The sequence below is a fragment of the Lygodium microphyllum genome, chromosome 12, assembly GCF_053477565.2.
Source record: "Lygodium microphyllum isolate KBCC chromosome 12, Lygodium_microphyllum_v1.1.10, whole genome shotgun sequence".
NCBI lineage: Eukaryota > Viridiplantae > Streptophyta > Polypodiopsida > Schizaeales > Lygodiaceae > Lygodium > Lygodium microphyllum.
Window position 1 is genome coordinate 14,892,060 of NC_141146.1, and position 21,596 is coordinate 14,913,655.

The 21,596-nt window shown below is 41.6% G+C and overlaps 1 protein-coding gene across 2 annotated transcripts; it reads left to right on the top strand.

Annotated features, from left to right (window-relative positions):
• Positions 1 to 3,495: 3,495 nt before the first annotated feature.
• Positions 3,496 to 20,776, top strand: LOC148027481 (uncharacterized). 2 transcript variants are annotated; one of them, XM_087689197.1, is made up of 5 exons: positions 3,496 to 3,652; positions 4,872 to 4,978; positions 19,514 to 19,592; positions 19,688 to 19,752; positions 20,429 to 20,776. In XM_087689197.1, exons 1-4 carry the CDS (start codon positions 3,650 to 3,652, stop codon positions 19,733 to 19,735), a joined length of 237 nt encoding a protein of 78 aa, XP_087545323.1. In that variant the 5' UTR covers positions 3,496 to 3,649; the 3' UTR covers positions 19,736 to 19,752; positions 20,429 to 20,776. The 2 variants fall into 2 exon arrangements, with proteins under 2 accessions (XP_087545323.1, XP_087545322.1); XM_087689196.1 differs by lacking the exon at positions 20,429 to 20,776 and having other exon boundaries at positions 19,688 to 20,053.
• The last annotated feature ends 820 nt before the right edge of the window (positions 20,777 to 21,596 follow it).

Consider the following 21,596-nt stretch of genomic DNA (forward strand, 5'->3'; position numbering starts at 1 on the left):
TCATCATCATCAACATTCTCAGGTTGCATAACATTGATCTCTTCAATTTTAACAATGGACTTTGCAGGCACTATGCTGCAATCAGAAGACTTATCTTGCACTTTGTCTTTCCCCTTATCTTTGCGCCTTTCATTGCGCAATTCATGGCATTGTGGCCTAATATGGCCATTTTTACCACAATGGTGACAAGTAACATCTGCATTCCTGCCACGTGATTTGCTACGTGACTTCCCACGAGATTTGGATCGGGGTTTTTGAGAATCCCGTCCACGGCCACTGCCACTGCCATGCTTTCCATATCCATCATTCCTGCCTCTACCTGTCATAGCATGAGACACACGAGAGGCATCCAAATTCTTACGGTTAACCTCTTCTTGCAGAAGAGCACTCTCAACATCAGATAATTTCAAGGTAGCAGTAGAGGCATATAATGCAGTGCGGAATACATCCCATGATTCATTAAGAGTACCAAGCAAGAAAAGAGGAGTGACATCCTCTGCAAAAGTGATGTCATGCAAAGTCAAGTTCTTGAGTATAGCATGGAACTGGCTTAAGTGAGCAGACATAGTCACATTCTCCTTCATGCGCGGATCCATAAGCTGCTTCAACCAATACATTTGACTCGCTGGACTTTTCTTGTCATAGAGATTCTTGATTTTATCCCACAACTGCCATGCACGCTGTGTTTCCTCAAATACATTGCAGTGAACTTGTTCTGTGAGAGACAATACAATGGTGGACTTGCATAACTCATCAAGCTCAAGCCATTCCTCATCTGGCATAGTTGCAGGCGGATGCCCGCTTAACCTCAAAGGTTTGATCTGCGATTTCTGCACCAACACCTGCCAAATCTAGCTCTTCCAATAAGAGTAATTCATACCATCAAGCTTAATGATGTTGAAAATAGCATGATCAGTGGACGAACTCGCCATAATGCAGGCTGGAAGACTATAGACAGATTAAAACTGCTTGCTGTTTATTGCAGAAAATGACAAAAAATCACCAAAATCGAGGAAAAAGGGCGAGGAAAGTGGAACCAAAGCTGCTGCCCACCAAGTACTAGTGAAAGTACATCATTTCAAAGTGTTTCAGCATGAAAAATCTATGTTAGTCCATACTTATATGCTTGTTGTAATAAATTTCAGATTTCAGTAAAAGGGAGCTAACAGTGCCAAAATCGGATCCCAAGGCAATCAAATAGTACCAAGACCAAAGCCACATCATGTGGGCATAGCATAAGCATATGACGGTCGATAAGCATGAATCCAACACCCAAGTATGTCATACAAACATCTGCTAGTGAGTAGGCACACCCCCTAGTCAACAGGACAAAGTGTTCCTGCCACTACCAAAACTTGACACGAGTAGGTGTCAGTTCACAAAGATACGGATCCAAAACTGAGACTTAGCTCATAAGCATATAGTGAACCAAGACATATGATGTATCATCCCAAAAGGTAAGAAGTCCCAAAGTCTCAAGTGTCTGTCTGCTCAATGGCATGTAACGGCTCAATGCATAAAAGTACCGCCTGCTCAATGTTTGATAAGCATTCAAGAATGCTCCCACTGGCACAAAAGTCGTATGTACGAGCTCAAGAGCTCAAGCCAAGGCAAGACACAATGGCAATGACGTAAGTCCGAGACAATACATCAATAGTACATCCCGAACATATAGGCGGTAGAGCATCCGTAAGCATTTAAGACATTAATATGCATCCCAATCCAAACTCTGACAAGCCAAGTAACATCCAAGACTACTCCAGATAATCCAAAATGCATCCAAGGTGGAGCTTCAATGAGCACTCAAGCTCAACGTATGCATAGGGTAATCAACCGTGACATGAGCATCAAGCCGTAGGCAACAGGTATGTATAAACCCAAGAAGCATCACTATCAAAGCATATACCAATGTCAATAAGTGCGGGCTGAAATAAGCTCAAGATTTCAAAAGCATCCAAATTCAATGACAAGCTCAAAGTCATCCCTCGATGGTCAATACATCATAGCATAACCAAAAACATACATCCGGAACCAATAGGCATATGTCAAAGCATGAAAGATAGCTTCAGTCCAAGAGTATTCAGCATGCATTTATTGTTATAAACTGTGTATTTCTAGCCCCAAAATCAGGCCAAAATCATAGCATTACATGTAGCTTCAATCCCCCAATCAATCGGGATGCAATAGGCATCAAACCGGTTATGTAGTCATTTCCAAACAAGCATAGGCATACAAATACATGCTGTCTCAGACCTGAAATCTATTGTAGAAGATCCTATCATCAGAATTTGGCAAATTTGACATCACCATCGCGTTCGGAGCATGCTAGAACTCCAATTTAGGCTCTTATCTTGCCTGAATCGGGTTCCGAATGCTCGAGATATGACAAAAAGAGTGATTTTTGGGCCAGATTTTGAAACAGACGCAAAATAAACGTGAGCTGGCTGGGGGGTTTGCTGTCCCAGGTATCAACAATGGGGCCCAAAGGGGGCACAAATGAGGGCCAAAGAAGGCCTACACCAAGCCTCAGCAAGCCTTGATCGGCTAGAAGCAAGATCCAGGTGAAGGAAGCTCCAAGAGGTGTGAGCTATGGCTGCTCGCAACTTGTTTACAGCCTGTGAGACCTGAGAACTGAAGTAAACCTTGAAGAAAATACCTCTGATGTAATGCCCTGAAGGTGCCCAACAATATCGGGAAGGTGCTCGGGAAGCCGGGGAGTGACGGGAGCTCGAAGGAGTCGGATATGGCTGCCGGGAAGAAGACCCAATGTAAGTAGGGAGTCGATGGGATTCTGAGAATGCCACGAACCAAGCTCAAGAGTCGGAAAGCAAAGCTCTGATACCAGTTGAAAGGGAGCGACGGATCGAAGGTTGGACTCGAGAGCCATGGCGGGAGAGCAAGAGCAAGAAAGGGAACTCTAACAGTCACAATGTGTGATCGGGCCTTCCTTTATTCAAACTGTCACTAAAAGAATAAAGAATAAAGTGACGGTGACGGGCGCCCGTCAGTGTGCAGTGGCGATGACTGTCAGTGTAGTAATACACGGGCGGCTAGGCAGAGGCACCTTTACCCCCAACATGTCTACAATAATTTGAGTCATATTGCCGAAGTCTTTATGGGAAGCAAGGAATGAAAGAATTACCCAACACCTCCAAGCATTTAGTTGTACACAAGCTAAATCTTATTGTTAAATATTTTTCCATGCTTGGCAAGATGGGGAGTTGGGATTTGGTTAAGCTTTTGGGCACCTTTTGACAAATCTTCTAGTACCATCACCCATGTAATTCCTTATTTAATATTGGTAATGGAAAATCGTTTAGTGACTAAGTGTAAAATGCCAGAAGTTATATTCAACAACATTACAAAATCTTTATAATGCGTGGTATATTGAATTACCAAGAGAAGGCTTTAAAAAAACATTATTAAGAAAACATCACAAAATCTTAGGCTTGTATTCTTATCTCTTGCGCAGGATATGTTCGACAGGATTATAAAACCTTAGGCTTTTATTCTTATAGTGAGAAGTGGCTGAGGGTAGAGAAAGACGGCCACAGTAACGCGGTGTGAAGAGAACTTAACTTCCGCTAGTCAATCGATCGCTTGCATTCGCCATTCATTCGGTCGGGGACGACGGCGAGCGTCGCGCAGAATGGTAACAGGCTGGCTTTTGTATAGATCCATCCTTCTCGCTTTGGTTTGGAGCTCTGTTTGGCTGATTGCAGATTTAAAAGGGGCAAATCATGAATGCAGATAGTCACAGTTAACTGGCAGTTTGCCAACTATGATTTACTTTTATGATCTCTGTGTCGAGGAAGTTTTCCTGTCAGAAATGGTGGATATTTGTGGAAATTTGAAGATTTTGTGGTGAAAGATTCTAGGTTTGCTTTGAGCATTAGTAGGGAAGTTTGTGCCTGCCACGTTGGTCGTTAGATCTAATACTTCAAGCGCTAGTGGGAGCATCAAAGGGTGCAATGCCAGGTTTTTAGGTCCAACTTCCCTCAATATGTCATGCAAAAAAGAAGGGCTTTCATAGGTAAAGCTTTATAGATCTGTTCATAAGGAAATAGATGATTTTGGCAGTTGGAAGTTTACAATTTGCGTTTGGCTGATTCACCAGTTACATGCATAGTTATGGATCAGAAGGTAAGGCAAGGGCCGAGTATAACACAAAAGGACTGAAGGTTATTGCTACCAAGCTTTGTCCTCGTCAGGATAGGTCTGATTCCTGATTCACATGGTTTGATGGTAGCAGTGTAGTACTTTTGAAGTGGAGCATTGGGACCTGTGAATCATGGGTTGTAGACTGTATTTGACTGCCCAATCAAGCAGAGCGCACGCTCTGGAGTTTGAATAGCCAAAAGTCTCACAGTAGGTCCGATACATTCATAATTATCAAGTGTATTGGGGGATTAGGGAACATAGTGAACCAGTATGGCTTCAGAATCTAGCTAATTATATTGGTGCAGAATGTTGGTTTGTTCGAGCAGTGAGGATTTGCATTATGCTTAAGGTTTTTCTTGGAGTTCTTATGTGGGCCGTATGTCACATGTCCACTTTGTGGCTTCTCTGTTACATGTAACTCCTGAAGTACTAATTCAGAACTATCAGTCTTCCATGCGTGAAACGATAAGGGCTTGCATCAAATGGCCCAGGGAGACTGGATCATTAGCTTTAGATCATCTTTATTGTGGGCAAACAGCTAAGTGTGAAGCTGCTGGAATTATTTGCCTCCAAAGGCTTGTAGTACATCTTTGAATTGTTTCATTATTGTTGCATGATTAGTCTGATTGGCTTTAGGAGGGTTTGATGAGATTTACTTTTCTGATGAGTTTCTTGCAATACCTGTCTACTAACATCTTCTCTTTGAACAGGCTGAAGCAGCATCTGCCATTTACAGTCCTGTGTCTGAAGGATTTTATCCAGTGCTGGCGATTGTTCTTCTCAGCATTGGTCTCATGATTACTGCACACTTCTTTATGTAAGTGTCTGCTCTTTGATAATGAAGCAACTCCTCATACTGGTTGTAAATTTTCACTGAACACCACTTTAAGTTGGGGCCCTAGGGGAAAGATGTGGGAAGTGCGGTGAGCTCAAGAGAGGCTTGGGAGACGTAGAGAGAGAGAGTGTGTTTGCAACATCACAAAATCATGCACTTACTTAGTAACAAGACAATGTAGAGGATAAACAACAGTAAAAAGGACAATGTAGAACAAGGTGATGTTTATAATGATTGCGCAAGACTTACCCCAAATTGAGCCACTAGTGTACCTGTAGAATAGGAAGGAGCCAAGGGTGTAGCATCAACCAAGAGCGAGTGACAATGAGTATCAGTGTGTATCAATGTGTGTGAGAGTACCAAGTGGAATGCTTTATATAGCCTGCAAATGTCCAAGCCTTGAGAGAGTTTATATGTAAGAGAGTTGAGAGGATTCATTAGGAGTACTTCTCTAGAGAAACCCCTAAAATACGTTCTAGATTAGCATGGACGTTTCTAACACTCCCCTCTTGATAGAGCACCAACAGAATACAATCATATCAAGAAGATTAGCCCTTAAAAGCTTTATGATTCCCTTTTCTTGAAACCAGTCTTCCTTCTTGGCAAGGCTAGTGTTAACCTTATTTAACTCAAATTACAGCAGGCAGTCCCCCAAACAGCCTTCTCTCAGCTTGTATGGTTAGTTTTGACAAGTGGTGGTTGGCAGCCTTCTAATTATGATTTTCAGCATTAATTAATTAACTTTCAGTATTTAAATTCTGAAAATTAATTAAGTAATGCTCTGAAAATTAATTTATTATCTATTTGACCCTTTCCAAATATAATTAATGTGGGAACCCCATGGGACATTTAATGGTCCCAACATTAATTGGTCTTGGACTAGCATTAATTTATAAATTAATGCCTAGTCCCACAATGTCACTATTGGACATTTAATGGACAAATTAATGGCCTAGATCCCAAATTGACACCAAGCACCCACAAGTGCTTGCTCGGCATAATATTGCAACTTTTGCCAATTTTGCCCATTGTTCGTTGGGGTTGCTTATGTTGTCACAGTGAGTTAATTGACTTGTACTTCACATGTGCATAGCTTGATAATGCCAACGCTAAGCATTAGAAATACATGTCCTTTTGACAAGTGTCCCCCTTGAAATCCTTGTAATTGTTCTCGATTGCATAGTAAGGTGACAAAAGCAAAGCAACATTGAATTGGAAAAAGCACAGGCATCATAGTCAAAAACATTAGTCGATGTTGTTCATACTATGGTATAGCCAAACTCATACTGAAATTTCCAGTCAACATAACTAATTCATAATTGAGCAAAAAATGAATCATAATTGTTGTAAAAAGCACATGGGATACATCCATTAACTCTAAACTAGAAGTGTTATGACCAAGCAACCATAGTAAAGCATAAATTGAGCATAAATCATGGCTACATGAGAGTGTGCAACAAAAGAGGAACATGAACATGGAGAGAAAAGAAGAAGATAAAAGACCACAGGAATGGAAGAGAAATTTATCTTGAATTTGGAAAGAAAGCTAAATACAATGATGAACTAACCAATCCCTATGCGCAGCCCCAAGCATTAGTAAGGGCACTGGATCAAGCTGAAAATGATGACAACATCAGAGATAGAGATGGAGTGTGCAGCTAGTAGCAACTGGCAAAAGATGGAAGATGATGACTTGTCTGCTGCCAAGTGGGCTATAAATAGCCAACATCCCCAAAGATCGGGGATAAGCCAAAATAGGCCAAAAATATGTAGTTGGACCGCATAAAAGCTGGCCGATTGTAATAAATGCAGTGAAAAATGCTGATGTGGGAGGTAGAGGGGAAATCATAGCACACAATGGCTGATCGCACCCTATAGGAGCTGCCCAAATTGATAGACACTTGGTAGATTGAGGAAATGCACAGCTAAAGTTGATTGAAGAAGGGAATGTGCACTAAATTGAGTGGAGATGGCAGTTAGAGCTCCAATGTCTCTATCAAACTTTGATGGAGCTCATAATTAGGAGATGATAGGTTGACAGAATAAAATGGTAGGCTAACAGGCTGAACTATTAATGGCATCCAATAACACTATGTTGTCCATAAAGATTAGTTGAATACCACCAATTATTGATGATTATCCATTGAAAACGACCAACATATAATCAATCTTTGATGATCATAAACTAATGCAAACGTTTAGTTTTAGAGCCATGATAAAAACTATATCCATCCCTATATCAATTGCAACAACTAGTACTCTCAATAGTGACCTCTTGGTAAATATATTGTCAACAAACAGTATCTTGGATGCATGTTGTATACATTTGAGATCCACTACATACTAAGCTATCCATTACTATAGTGGAAGTGCTACCTCCCCCTTGTGCATTAGGTAGTGTGAACTTGAAAGAGTCCAATCCAAAGTTGGTTCCAATTGAAAAGCTTTGAGGTAAAGTTGTAACAATTGAGAGTGGTTTGCAAATCACTCTCTTCCATGCATTTAACATCCATTGGTGAGTGATTTTGGAACTTCACCAAGTATCTCTTGGAAACTTGATCTCTAATCTTTCTCTCCCCTTATGTGCCAAAATCTACTTAGGTACCAATATCTCATCTAGCTCCTCAATCTTTGGCTAAATTTCAATAGATACATCCTCTAGCACATCACCATGAATAGACCTCAACAAACACACACAAAAGGCATTATGTATCTACCAATGTGGAGGCAATTTTAGCCTATAAGCAACATTACGTATCTTCTTCAACACTTGGAAGGGCCCAAAATAACACATAGTATTGGATACAAGCCTTTCATTGTTTTTTAGCCTTGCCTTTTTATAATGCAGCAATACATAATCGCTCTTTGCAAATTGCAAAGCATGTCCAAGGTGATTAGCTGCCCTCTTTTGCTTTTTCTATGATCTCTTAAGTATGCTTTGAAGTGCATACTTAACCTTCTCATCGTTGAGCTAAAAATGCATTACAAACTAATTAGCTCTATTGAACATCCCCAATGTTGAGAAACCCTTCACCCTTCACCTGCAGTTTGCGTTTTTGCGTTTTTGCATTTTGCGTTTAGGGTTTGCTGTCCCAAAAAGGGGCGTCATCCTAGACTGACTGTGCCTATTTATAGGCCACTCTCTCATTCATTCCTCACGGCTGATTCATTCAGTCCGTCACCTCTTCTCTCCAGCCTCTCCACTACCCTCACACCCCTTCACGAGGACATTGCGGTTCGTGTTTCGTGGCTGTCTTCATCATCTTCCTTATACTATGGCACCCTTGTTCCCTTGTATGACATTCACTCCATGATTCAGAACTTCCTCATTCCATTCATCAGAGTTTCTTTTCTCTTCTCTTCTCTTCTTCTTTTTTGCCGAGTTTACTCTGTGTTTCTCCCCACAAACCCTACTATCTCGCTGGTACGTCGTCTTTTGACATGGTATCAAAGCTGGATCTGCTCAAACAGAGGCAAAGATCCTCCACTCCAATGAAGGCAAAGACCGGTGGTAGGTTCGGCATCCACTTCTCTTCTCCTTCCATTGCATCAACATCTCGTTTTGCAGATTTCAGGTGTTTTAACTTGCTGTCCACACCCCGTTCGCGGAGGACATCTCAGTTGAAGCTGTCCATTGCTGTCTCCATCAGTTGGTGCCTGATTTCCAGCCCTCTTCACGCAGTTTGGAGCTGATTTCAGTCAGGCGACTGCTGTTCCTATGCAGACCTGTTGCCGTATAACTTGCCACGTCATCACATTCTTGCTCTCTATGTTTTCAGTCTTTCTCTCTCCTGCAGGCTGTCCTGTCTGCGTTTTTAGTCTTTCTCACCTGCTATCTACGTTTTTAGTCTTTCTCTCTCTTGTAGGCTGTCTTGCCTACGCTTTTAGTCTTTCTCTCTCCTCACATGTGTTTTTCTACTGGTTGCAACCTCTTATTGCTGGTCACATCCTCCTCCCACTGGCAGCTCACTTCTAGCCCTCCCACCCCTTAAGGCGGACATTGCGGTTCGTGCTTTACATTGCCCTTACACCCCTTGAGGCGGACATTGCAGTTCGTGATTCATGGTGGTTGATCTCTTCCTTTTTCAGCAAGGCACATCCATGGCTTCTTTACCAATAGATGTCCAGACTACTGGGTGCTCCTACTGTGGCATCACCGGACACACCACCGATGCTTGTCGACTTCGACTTTTGTTCCCCACCCCCCCGGAGTGCATGCGTCTTTCACTAGGCACTCCTTGTGCCACCTCTCCTTTTTGGGCCATAGAGATTGTTTTGCATCGGCTATCAGAGTACTATGCTCAAGGCAATAAGACGCATCCAATGCGTACTGAGTCCTTTCGAGCACATGGAGGATCGATCGGCGCTACGACCTCCTAGAGATCATTGCAATGCCAGCGGGAGTCTTCTCCCACTTATTTTCAAGTACAGTGGTTTCCACGACCTATGGATCAGCAATCCGCTCCACCGAGAGACAGTGATTATTTGATAGTGTCTCCTCGTCAATCAACTCCTTCGAGAGACAGTGGCTGCTCGACTCCGTACTCTTCTTCGGCTACCCAGTCCACTCCACTGAGAGAACAACTGTTGCCCACCTCTTGCTCATTTTGAGCCCCACCCTTCCCCACTACTCAAGTTTGAGAGGCTACCTCTAGGAGCTCTTCGGCACCCCAGATATCTTCTTCAACACCACCGGCGACACTTTATTCATCATCAGACATGTTGGAGTCCGTGATCCATGAGTTGTTGGATTTCCTATCTACTTCAGAGGGGGATGTTATTTCTTTGCCCTCAGAGGGGGCATCTACTTCTTCGACTTCAACAGGAGCCCCTCCACCTCCCACCTCAGAGGGGGAACCTACTCCACATGTTCTTCACCCATCCTCTACTTTCTTGGGGTGGCTGTCTTCGACCAGTCATCTCTTTTGCTGATACCTAGGATCTTCAAGTAGCACCTAGATTGGGACCTCGAAGGTTCAGCCGCGACTTGGTGACGAGGTCTTCGTATTCCTTCCAGCATGGATGCATGGAGCTAGTGGCTTCTCTCCCAAGGTTGAGTTTCGGGTTCTCTAGTTCACTCTATCTACTGTTCTTTACTACAGGTTCCATTTCCGGTGGAGATCTTGGATCTTTGGGATTCTCTACATCTTCTTCCTCCTCTTCTTTTTGCCTTGGTCACTTGGTCAGCATGGGGCCAACTCCCAAGATTGAGTACGGGCATATCCTTATGGTACTCGGCACCACATAAAGTTTGACATTCCTCCTATTCATTGTATGTTTTCATCATCTTTGTACTAGGGCACTTGGGCAAGTGAACAATTTCCCCACGAGGGACACTGTCCAAGTGGCACCTGCTCCATGAGCATTCTTCAGCATGTAGCATTGCATCTCCACCTCACTCTTCTCTTGTTTCCATTTTTGGGCCTGAGAGGGGGTGTTGAGAAACCCTTCACCCTTCACCTGCAGTTTGCGTTTTTGCGTTTTTGCATTTTGCGTTTAGGGTTTGCAGCCCCAAAAAGAGGCGCCATCCTAGACTGATTGTGCCTATTTATAGGCCACTCTCTCATTCATTCCTCGCGGTTGATTCATTCAGTCCGTCACCTCTTTTCTCTAGCCTCTCCACTACCCTCACACCCCTTCACGAGGACATTGCGGTTCGTGGTTCGTGGCTGTCTTTATCATCTTCCTTATGCTACAGCACCCTTGTTCCCTTGTATCACATTCACTCCATGATTCAAAACTTCCTCATTCCATTCATTGGAGTTTCTTCTCTTCTCTTCTCTTCTCCATGTTTGCCGAGTTCACTCCGTGTTCCTCCCCGCAAACCCTACTGTCTTGCTAGCATGTCATCTTTTGACACCCAAAACTCAAATGTTACCAAACTTTCATTAAAAAGAAATGTGTTCCTAGAGAGTTTTTGGTATCCCATAAGCAAAACCCTAATTACGGAAGATTCTTCTACATCTATAAATAGATAGGCTGCCCACCATTCAGCCTTTCCCAGTTTTGCAGGTCATTACTCTCCATTGTAGATTTTTACCATCAGCCTTCTCTCTAGTGGCTGTCTAGCTGTCATGATTGCTGCCACATCTGGCGTTTTCAGTGTGAGCAGGCCACCCTTTATCAACACTTCCTCTCTCAGCTCTTGCCTTACTTTTGCCACCCTTTTGATGATCAGCTGCCAGCACATTCGGGTGGTACATTGCTGCATTTTGCTAGATTTGGCTTCCAAGCTGCTGTGTTTTGGTTTCTAGCTTTCTATCCTTCCACATTCAGCACTGTTTCAGCTCTGGCTAGTGGTTATAGCACTTAGGATCTATTTTTGGTGGATGTTACACTCCAACTAAACCCATTGCTGTGCCTTTAAACATCTTGTACATCCTCTCTACCATTTACACCATTGATTTATTTACTTAAAAGTTCTCTTTCCTCTTTCTTCTTTGTTTGTGTTTGTGTATTTGCGTTTTGCATTTATTATGTTATTGTCCGAGTTATTGTGTTTTAGTTGTATTTGTACATTTTGTGTTTTCTAAGTACAAACCCTAGCATATCTTCACATGATATTAGAGTTGGTGCTCTTGTAAAGAGTATCTTGTGGCTATTGTGGAGAGCTTGGTTTTGTGCAAGATACATGAACAATAGGTTACTAATTTACAATGTTTAAGGCTCCTTTTTCTCGGTATTCCACAATGTCTTTTTAAGCTTCTCCATCATTAGAAACCCTAAAGAGGCATTATGGACTCAATGAGGAAGATGATGCTCCACCTCCACCTTCTTCTTGGCCAAATACATGATTCGTGACAGAGGAGTTTCAAGAATACTTGTGCATTAGGTATGGTTGTTGCTACTACTCTTAAACTCTTAAAAACCTTGCTTCTAATACACCTAGATTGGTCGGTAAGGTTGGCCACCTCTCTGATTGTCAAATGTGGATGCAGTGATGAAAGTGTAGACGGCTACTGTAATACATTGTACAATACAAGAGAAAATGAATTGTTAAGTGGGTGTAGCAATGGAAGCATAGTCAACTATTGTGATAGATTGCATAACACAAGAGAGGAGAGAACCAAAGAAAACAAAAGAACATTGCAAGAGAAGTACTCAAAGATATGCTCAGGACATATACCAAAATGAGACAGCCGTGTATAATAGCTAGTCATTGGCTGCGTGGCAGTGGTGAAACTAGCCTTTGTCCTCAGAGAGGGTGGTAAATAACCTAATTTAAACTAATTACAACAAGCATAAAATTCACATAAATTGAAAATGTACACTTTACTACTTTAATCTTGAACAATGGATAGATTGTTGGCCCCAAAATTGGTGTTCCTTGCGGTATTTATTTAGCGTTTATTGCAAATGGATGGAGTACAACTGAGATTCTTTGATCTCCTTTGCTAATCCAGGTGTCTCTTGCTATAAAAATTGACCAACAAGTCTTCAAGCCAATTTGCCCCTTGGTTTGCTTGGGGATTGACTTTCACTTTGCTCCTTAAAAGACAAATTAAGTCCCAAATCTAGTATGGGCTTGTCAAAATAGTAGGTATACTTTGATACCATATCAAAATAGTGATAGAATGGTATGCACTCATACCATATTGGAGAGATAGTAGGGTTTGCGTGGCGAAATAGTGTATGATAAACATTGAGAGAAGGAGAAACTCAAAGAAAATGTAGAAGACGAAGAAGAAGAACCATGAATCACTAAACCGTGCTATGTGAATCAAGGTGATATAGTGGAGTTGAAGTTTTGAAGATGATTGCATTGTCTTGTTTGGTTATGCGGCAGTACTTAAGGGAATCAACACAATGAAGGGAGCGAAATGCAATCCTCTGGTAGTGGGATATCGAAGGTAATGCTGAATGGTGAAGGAAAGGACAGCCAGTTGTAGAGGGAGTGAAATGTAGTCATCTTGAGCTATTAGAGATCAAGGATATGCTGAAATCTCTCAGAGATGATGGTTGCTATCAAGTCGACTAATGGGCAATCGATTAGAGAAGAAAACACGAATATTTGATGAAGATCTCTGTGTAAGTGGTTGCAAATAGGCGATTGTTGGATAGCCCTTTAGGAGTAAAGAAAACTAAAAAATGGAGGTCTCTGATGTAGGGTTGGTAAAGAGGGTGTAACTTATTGTAGATGGCTTGAAACTGTTGCAAATGCAAGTGTGATGATGACACTAGGTGAGGAGGGTTGAAACTAGATGATGTAGGCTGCAAAACGTCATGTGGAGATGGATGCAGAAGCCACGGACCATAATGTTCTTCTCGTGGGGTATGAACAATGGTGGAGAGGATGGAGAAAGGAGAGAAGAATTCGGAAGAGAGTTGACGGATTGTTAGAAGAAATGAATGTGTGGGATGTAGTGGAGTGAGGAATGAGGGGAAACAATGCCGTATTTATAGACGTAGACTGTCTCAAGTGGTGCCTCAACTCTCTCGGGTGGTGCCCATTGAAGTCTCTTGGATGATACCTTGGCTCTCTTGTGTGTCACCTCGACACTTAATAATAATAATCCAAGTAAAACTTTTCTGGGGCTGTAAATGGAAACCAAAATAGAAATGAAGTAGGAAAATGTATTGAATGACTTGGTTTTTCAACACCTCCTCTTAAGCCCTAAAGGGAGCGAAAGAGGAGCAAAGGAGAGAAGATCAACCTTGAAATCCGAGTATTCAACCTGTAAGGTAAGTTGTAGTGAAGAATAGTAGACATGATGAGCTAATAGTGTCAGAGTGCAGCGATGCGGAAGCATACGACAAAGACTGAGAGAGAGTGAACACAGAGAGAAGAGAGAGAGAGAGAGAGAGAGAGAGAGAGAGAAAAGGAGACAGTGTAAACACAGAAAATCTGTGGTGTAATATGCTGTATAAGAGTGCAGAAATACACAAGGAGGCAGAGGAAATATCTGCGTATGTCTCCGACTTGATGACCTTGATCTCCGTCAGCCCAAGCACAGTCTGTCTTAGCCAACAGATCTTCAAGATCAGAATCTGAAATCATTGAAGAGTGAATAATAAAGTGTGCCACAGGAACTGGCTATAAATAGCCAAGAAATAATATTGAAATTTTGCTCATTTGAGTGAAATTTCTCCACATTGGATCCATAAAATTTGGGGCTTTCGCTGTATTGGTGAAATTTTGTTCAGCTGAGATAAATTGGCTAACATTGGTGCACATTTGGACCCGGAAAATTTGGGGCTTTTGCAAAATTTTGTGAAATTTTGAAAATTTTTGCGCGTTTTATACTTTCCGGAACATGTATTAATGCAATTGGGACCAATTGGTCAGTGAAATTTGGGAGTTTTGCTGAAATTGCTCTATTTGGGAAAAATTGGCATGTTCTATGCATGACAAAGAAAATGCCGATGTGTGGTTGATGCTTTGAGCACAAAAATTTTGGGGCTTTTGATCGCGTGTCAAATTTTATGCCCGTGGTACAATCGAAATTGCAGCTAAAAATTTGGGATTTCTCATGTAATGTGATGCATATGCCCTTGGAACAGCTGTAATCAGTTGTGGAATGCTTAGCACATGGTTTGGTGCTTCTGAAAATTTAATTACAGATCTGAAATCTCTGCTTCTCCGTGGTCATTTATTGCTAGTTGGTACTTCTTTGTACCTTGGTCACTCGGGTGACAGTTTAGGTTTGCATTTGCTGATTTTTTTGTCACATTTGGGCTGAAAATCATGGCTGGCAGCAGTGACAGCAGTAATCTCATGTACATAAAGAAGCTTGAAGGAGCACATAACTTTGCAGTTTGGCAAAAGTAGTGGTACAATATTCTGTTGCAAAAAAAGCAGGCAAAGTCGATCAAAACACAAGGGGCAAAGCCCGCAGATATGAAACATGACGATTGGGATGAGTTAAATGAGCTTGCACACTCAACCATTGAGCTATTGATTTTTGATGCCTTGTTGTTTAACATTGATGGTTTGGATTCTATCTATGCTATTTGGACTCTCAACTAGAAGAACCGTATGCATAGAAGAGTGCCGCAAGCAAAGTTTATTGGTTGAAAAAGCTTATGGATTTGTGTATGAAAGAGGGTACAACAATGTTTACTCACTTGAGTGAGTTTAACTCCATTTTCAGCCAGTTGGTTGCCTTGAAGTTCACGATTGATGAAGATTTTAAGGCTACGTTCTTGCTTTGCACTTTGCTAGAAACTTGGGATACATTCAGGATCACTATGAGCAATTCTAATGTGATCCTTATGTATGTTGATGTAGAAAGTGCTCTACTCATGGAAGAAATGAATCGACGGAACAATGCATCCAGTAAGTCTTTTAGTGCTTTGCATACTAGGGGCAGATCACAGCAGAAAGGTAAATCTAATAGCAAGGGACGTAGTAAATCACGTGGTAAGGATGTTGAATGCCATCATTGTGGCAAGAAGGGTTACTTTAAACATGACTGCTACAAATGGAAGAAAGAGGAAGGAAAGGGCAAGAAGACAGATGATAGCAAGGAAGATAAGAAAGTCAGCCTAAGAAGAGCAGTGTCAAAATTGAAGAGGTGAATGTAGTCACTCATGACGGTGATAGTGGAAGTGACATACTCTTTGTTTGTTCACACTTTGGTGCACATACTTTACTTGGAGATACAGATGATGACATGCATACCTGGATTCTTGATTGGTGCACATACTTTACTTGGAGATACAGATGATGACATGCATACCTGGATTCTTGATTCAGGTGTTACCTTTCATGTCACCTCTCATCGTGAGTGGTTCTCTGACTATACAGGAGGTCGACATGGTGTTGTTCATCTTGGGAACAACTATGCATGTGACATTGCAGGTATTGACAGTGTGTAGTTACAGTTTGAGTAGGGCTTTGTCTTCACACTTCAGCATGTACGGCATGTATCTCAACTCAAGAAGAGCTTCATTAGCACAGGGCAACTAGATGATGATGGTTTTCATATCACCTTTGGTGATGGAAAATGAAAGATCTGTAAGGGATCTAGAGTGATTGCGAGAGGTTGCAAGAGTGGTACTTTGTATCAACTTTATGTATCTAGTGTACGTGACCATGTTGTTGCCGTGACCGAGCAGCCAAACGTTTCCTTGTGGCGTGGCCGCTTGGGACACATGAGTCAAACATGAATGAAAGTGCTTTCTCGTTTGGGTTACTTGCCTTGTCTTCGTTATCCTGATTTTGAGCATTGTGATCATTGTATTTATGGCAAACATACATAGACGTCTCATAAAAAGTCTCTTTCGCTGAAATCTTCTCCTCTAGAGTTAGTACATTCAGATGTATATCAGATGCCAGGATTATTTTTAGAAGGAAAGAAATATTTTGTCACCTTTGTCAATGATGCTATACGAAAAGTATGGGTTTATTCTATTCGTGGCAAGGATGAAGTGCTTGACAAGTTTAAAAAATTCTTGGCATTGTTTGAAAATTAGACAAATAAGACACTTAAGTGTCTTCACTTTGACAATGGTGGGGAATATGTATCCAAGGCCTTTTAGGCATTTTATGACAACAAAGGGATAAAGAGGGAGCTCACTGTCCCTTATAGTCCATCCCAAAATGGAGTTGCAAAGTGTATAAATCGGACCATAGAGCATAAGGTCCGTACGATACTGTCTCATGCTGCATTACCCCATGGTTTTTGGGCAAAGATTGTTATGACAGTCGTACACTTAATTAATCGGTCACCAAACAGATCTTTGGAGGGGAAAGTTCCCCAAGAAGCGTGGTCGGGCAAGCCACCTTCATATGCTCGTGTGAAAGTGTTTGGCTACGAGGCTTTTGTGCACATTCGTAAAGAAAAACATAGCAAGCTGGAGCCAAAGTCCTGTAAATGCATTTTTCTAGGATATGCCGATGAGGGTGAAATGGGGTATAGACTATGGGATCCAGCAGGAGTATATCCCCAAAGTTTTGCAGCGTTTTAATATGGAGGGGGGGAAAACAATTGGGGTTCCATTGCCTCCATATGTGAAACTCAGTGCAGAGGATAGTTCTACATATGATGATGAGAAGGTTGAAATGGCCAAGATACCCTATGCTTCAGTTGTTGGCAGTTTGATGTATGCTATGGTTGGTACACATCCTGACATTGCCTTTGCAATGGGAGTGGTTAGCAGATACATAGCAAACCCTGGCAAGAAGCATTGGGATGCAGTGAAAGGTATTATGAGATACCTCAAAGGCACAAAGGAGTTGTGTATCTGCTTTGGAAAGCAGAATGCATATGTTATTGGCTTTACGGATGCAGACTATGCTGGTCATGTGGATTGCAGAAAGTCCACTTTCGGGTATGTGTTTACTTTCACAGGAGGAGCAGTCTCTTGGATCTCCATGCTACAAAAGTGTGTTGCATTGTCCACTACAGAGGTAGAGTATGTGGCTACCATTGAGGCATGCAAGGAGGCTTTATGGCTTTCACGTTTGGTGGGAGAGCTTGGCGTCACAGAGTTATCTATTCTCCATTGTGATAGTCAAAGTGCTATCATGCTAGCATAGAATCCTTTCTTTCATGCAAAGACAAAGCACATACAGGTGAAGTACCACTTTATTAGAGATGTACTTGATAGTAAGAGCATTGAGCTTTTCAAAGTGCATACAGATGATAATCCTACAGACCTTCTCATGAAGGGTCTTTCAGTAGAGCGGTTTGCTCTTAATAATTATTTAAGTATCCAAAACAATAATGTCACTAGTCAATAATAAAATTAGCTAGGCCAATTTGTCTCCCTAGTTTCCTTGAGTAATTATTGACCCTTAGATTGGTATTAATCAATTAATTAATGCCTATTCTCTAATGTCACCACTAACATTAGTGGCCAATAGATTTATCTAGGCCCCAATTTAACACGAAGTATCACCTAGTACCTTTTAGGCATAACTTATTACAACTTTTGCCTTTGGTACCAAGTGATATCTTAGGGTTTCGGGTTCCACATTGTGAAATAATTGACGCGCTCCTCACATGTACAAGTCACATTTGCACATGTGATTAGCTTTTAATCGAATGCTAAGCAAAGCAATAAAATTTCACATTCTCATGACAATGCCAATGCCCAATAAGTCCATATTCACTTTTGGATCCATTGTGTGCACATTCTGCGTGCATGGTGGGCACTTTATGGTTAATCCCCAAGTGTACTCTACTCCCCTACTTTATCCACCCTATTTATTCTATTCCTTCTTGAGCATTGCTACTCTTGTTGCTATGGCTAGGAATACCTTCACAGATAAGACGCGTTTTAGTGGGTCAAATTTTACCACTTGGTCTAACTTAATGCAACAAGTGCTGGAATCTTAGGGTCTTTGGGACTTGAAAGTTAAGGTGGCCAAATATAGGTAGTTACATGCTAAGTTTGCTACTAATGGCTCCTTAGAGTCAAACGACAATCAGGTTACATTTTTTTTAAAGAAGTTGCCTCCAAAGCACTTGCACATTATGTAGCACATCATTTTGTTGCCCCACTTGCTAAGCTTCTACGAGTTTGAATGTTAGTTCTTCTATTATTTGAGGCTGTTGTGCTAACATACTTTACAATTGATTAGCAATTGTACACAACCCCAAAACATGCTTAATTAATGAAAAACACAAATTTGGTGCATGTTTCAAGGGAGTTTCAGTGGTCCCCCAAAACCTTGATTTTTTGGGGCACCTGGCCAGATTTGAATAGCCTAAGGAGCTAAGAGTGGAAGAAGTGCTAGACTAGCTTAAGGATGTACTAGCCTAGTGTATCCTAAGGGACCAAGAAGATGTTAGCCTAGGAGTGTGTCCACCGTCAGGGTTGTCTGCTGATGGAGGCTGCATTGACAGACGGACAGCACTCAGACGATCCTCCATTAAGTGATGATGTCCTTAGGAAGGGGTCACTGCTGTCATTAAACCAGGGGTTCTAATCTTGACTCCAGCATAGCCGTCTCTTGCCCAAGGGTGAGGATGTGGTGGTGTATCCATGTGGTAGGCATCAGGGCATTGGTTATAACCAGGCTAGGTGTATCATGTAGTTTGCTATGAATGTTCCCTCTTCAATGAAGGCCTTGATCATCAGTCCATGGCCTGGTCTTCAGACAATCTGTTTTGGCACTTAACAAGAGCCTATGCATAGGTTATAAGGTCTTAGAAAAAGTGAGATTGAATCTAGCCACCATTTAAGTTCTGAGTTTCAATAAGGAAGCTGTGATTGAACTAGAGACAGTTGTGGTCATAACTTAGCCCAGCATTCAATCCGCACATTCAAGCCTGGGGATAAGCAAAAGAAAAAGGTTCACTGTTGGCTGCTTAGTTGTGATTTTGTTAATGTGGAGGCACACACCTCTCTTTCAAAAAGTTTAATCTACTGCTAGCTTCAGCTGCTTGCCATTTTCTGCTAACTAGGGCATTATCCTGTATTGGCTGGCTTCCCATGTTATTATTTAAATCAGGCTCTGCCATAGTTTGCTCATTTCTCTGCTTTGCTCTTGAATTAACACAGCTTAGGGTGTTTAATTACTTAGTTTTTCATATGGCTATAAACCGACCATATGTGTTACTGGAGCAGATATGAAGTTACCACATCAAAGTTCAGTCGCAGTTTTCTTCGGGAGCTGATAACAGGCACTGTTGCCTCTTTTTTCCTGGTCAGTGTACTTCCTACTTGATATGAATGGCTTAGAAGGTGGGCTATTACAAACATAGCACTGGAGAGTCCTGATACAAAATTTTCTTGTTGCAGGGATTTGGATCATTGTTTCTACTTTTGTGGACAGGGGTGTACGTCTAAAGGCTCAGATGAGGCTGGTAAGAATTATTCATGCACACCAACTTGAAAAACTTAGAAGACCCTATGTGCGGTTACAACTTCCGATTAAATAGGGCAACTTTTGTTAGACACAGACATCAGCGGAAGATTTCTAATGGGGCCTTTCCCCATATTTGGAAGTAATGTTTTTAACAGATAATCTTTCTAGCATACTCCCAGCTTGCTGTACACAACCAGATTCTGTAGTGATATTGTGCTCCCAAGACAGAATCAGGAATGTTGTGATATTGTGTGGAGTTGACTCCACAAAAGCAAATCTATATAACTGATATTTAGTCATTGCTTGTTATGATGCTAGTTTTTGTCAAACATCAAATGTAGGTCATAGTTTGTGGCAACAAATCTGATTTCTGTGTGATACTCCCAACCGTATCATATTGCTTTACATGGAATATAGAATGCATCACCTGTCTTCATCTTATCAAATATGAGTTGATTGCAAGGAGAGAGATGAGCTGGCTCAATGTTTGCTTCTAAGCTGCTAGGGTGGTTCAGTGACGTCTACTGGTGCCTGCCTTGATTTGCTCACATTCATGGCAAGATGAGAAATGCAATAATATGGGTGGCTTAGCATCATCAAAATACGCTACCCAAAAGAAAAAAAGATGTGTATTCGCACCCTTCTCATGGCCGTTATTGTGGTCTGTGTTCCAGAACCTGCGCATAGAAATTGTGACAGTCACGAGCTTTGGAAAGAATGCACATCAATGGCCCGGTTTTGAGAGAGGGGGGGCACCCATTGGAATGGACTTTAAAAAGCACTTACGAGGTTGCTTTGGTGCCATCCATAAAAAAGAATTTTAGAGGCCTTATGATAGACAGCTCTCCCTGGGAGAGCACTTTTAGGCATCTTCTTTAATCTTTAAGGTTTCTAAGGCTAGTTAGTTGTTGTTTGAGAGCATGCTGGTTGCCCCTTTGATGCAAACCACTTGCATATCATTCCTGTTGTACCACATATGCTTGAGCACTATCGGTCCTCATCTCCAGATTTTTCTTAATTTCCTCATTCATCTTTCTCTATACACCCCCCCCCCCCCCCCCCCCAAAAAAAAAAACAAAAGCATGTGTTACATATTTGATGATGGTGAACAATTGCCTTGTCCATAGCCTTGAACACTTGATCTAGAGTGTTTTGACCTTTGGATAGCCTTAAAATAAGTGGGCTATGCTCTGTGTGTGTGTGTGTGTGTGTGTGTGTGTGTGTGTGTGTGTGTGCAACAAGCCAATGCTCCACATCAAGTTTAACTTGGAGGAAGGTGTCACTTTCTAGACTTTTTAAAATATCTTTCTCCACATTATGACCCTTCCACTTGTTAAAAACTTTTTTAGGATTCACCTCTAGTGGACCTATTACAAGTCACGGAGCTTCTTTGTGTAAGTATTTCCACATAGCCAATAATCCAGTTCTTGGAAGGATTATCCTCACTTACATAGCATGAGGTTAGCAAATCTTCTTTGCTCCTCCTTGAGGCAACTTGCAACCACTATACTCTTTAGTTTTAGCGAGTTATGATCGTAAGTCTTATCCATTTTTAATGCCCTTCATTTGGTTGAGAATTGTGTCCATTGCTAATAGAGTTTTATTGTTTTATGTTGCTCTGTGTAGCCATATGCATTGCATTAGTGATGCTTCTCCCTTCCTCCTTTCTTGACTTCTCCATTGTGGATTTAGCTAAGGTAGATTTCAACTTTTATTTGCTATGCTTGGCTACTTAACATTGAACTTTAGAATACCAAGTACCTTATTGGCTCAACTTAGATCCTTCATTTGTTTGGGGTTGTTTGCCTTCTCAATCCAACTTTTGAGCACCAGAGCTCATGG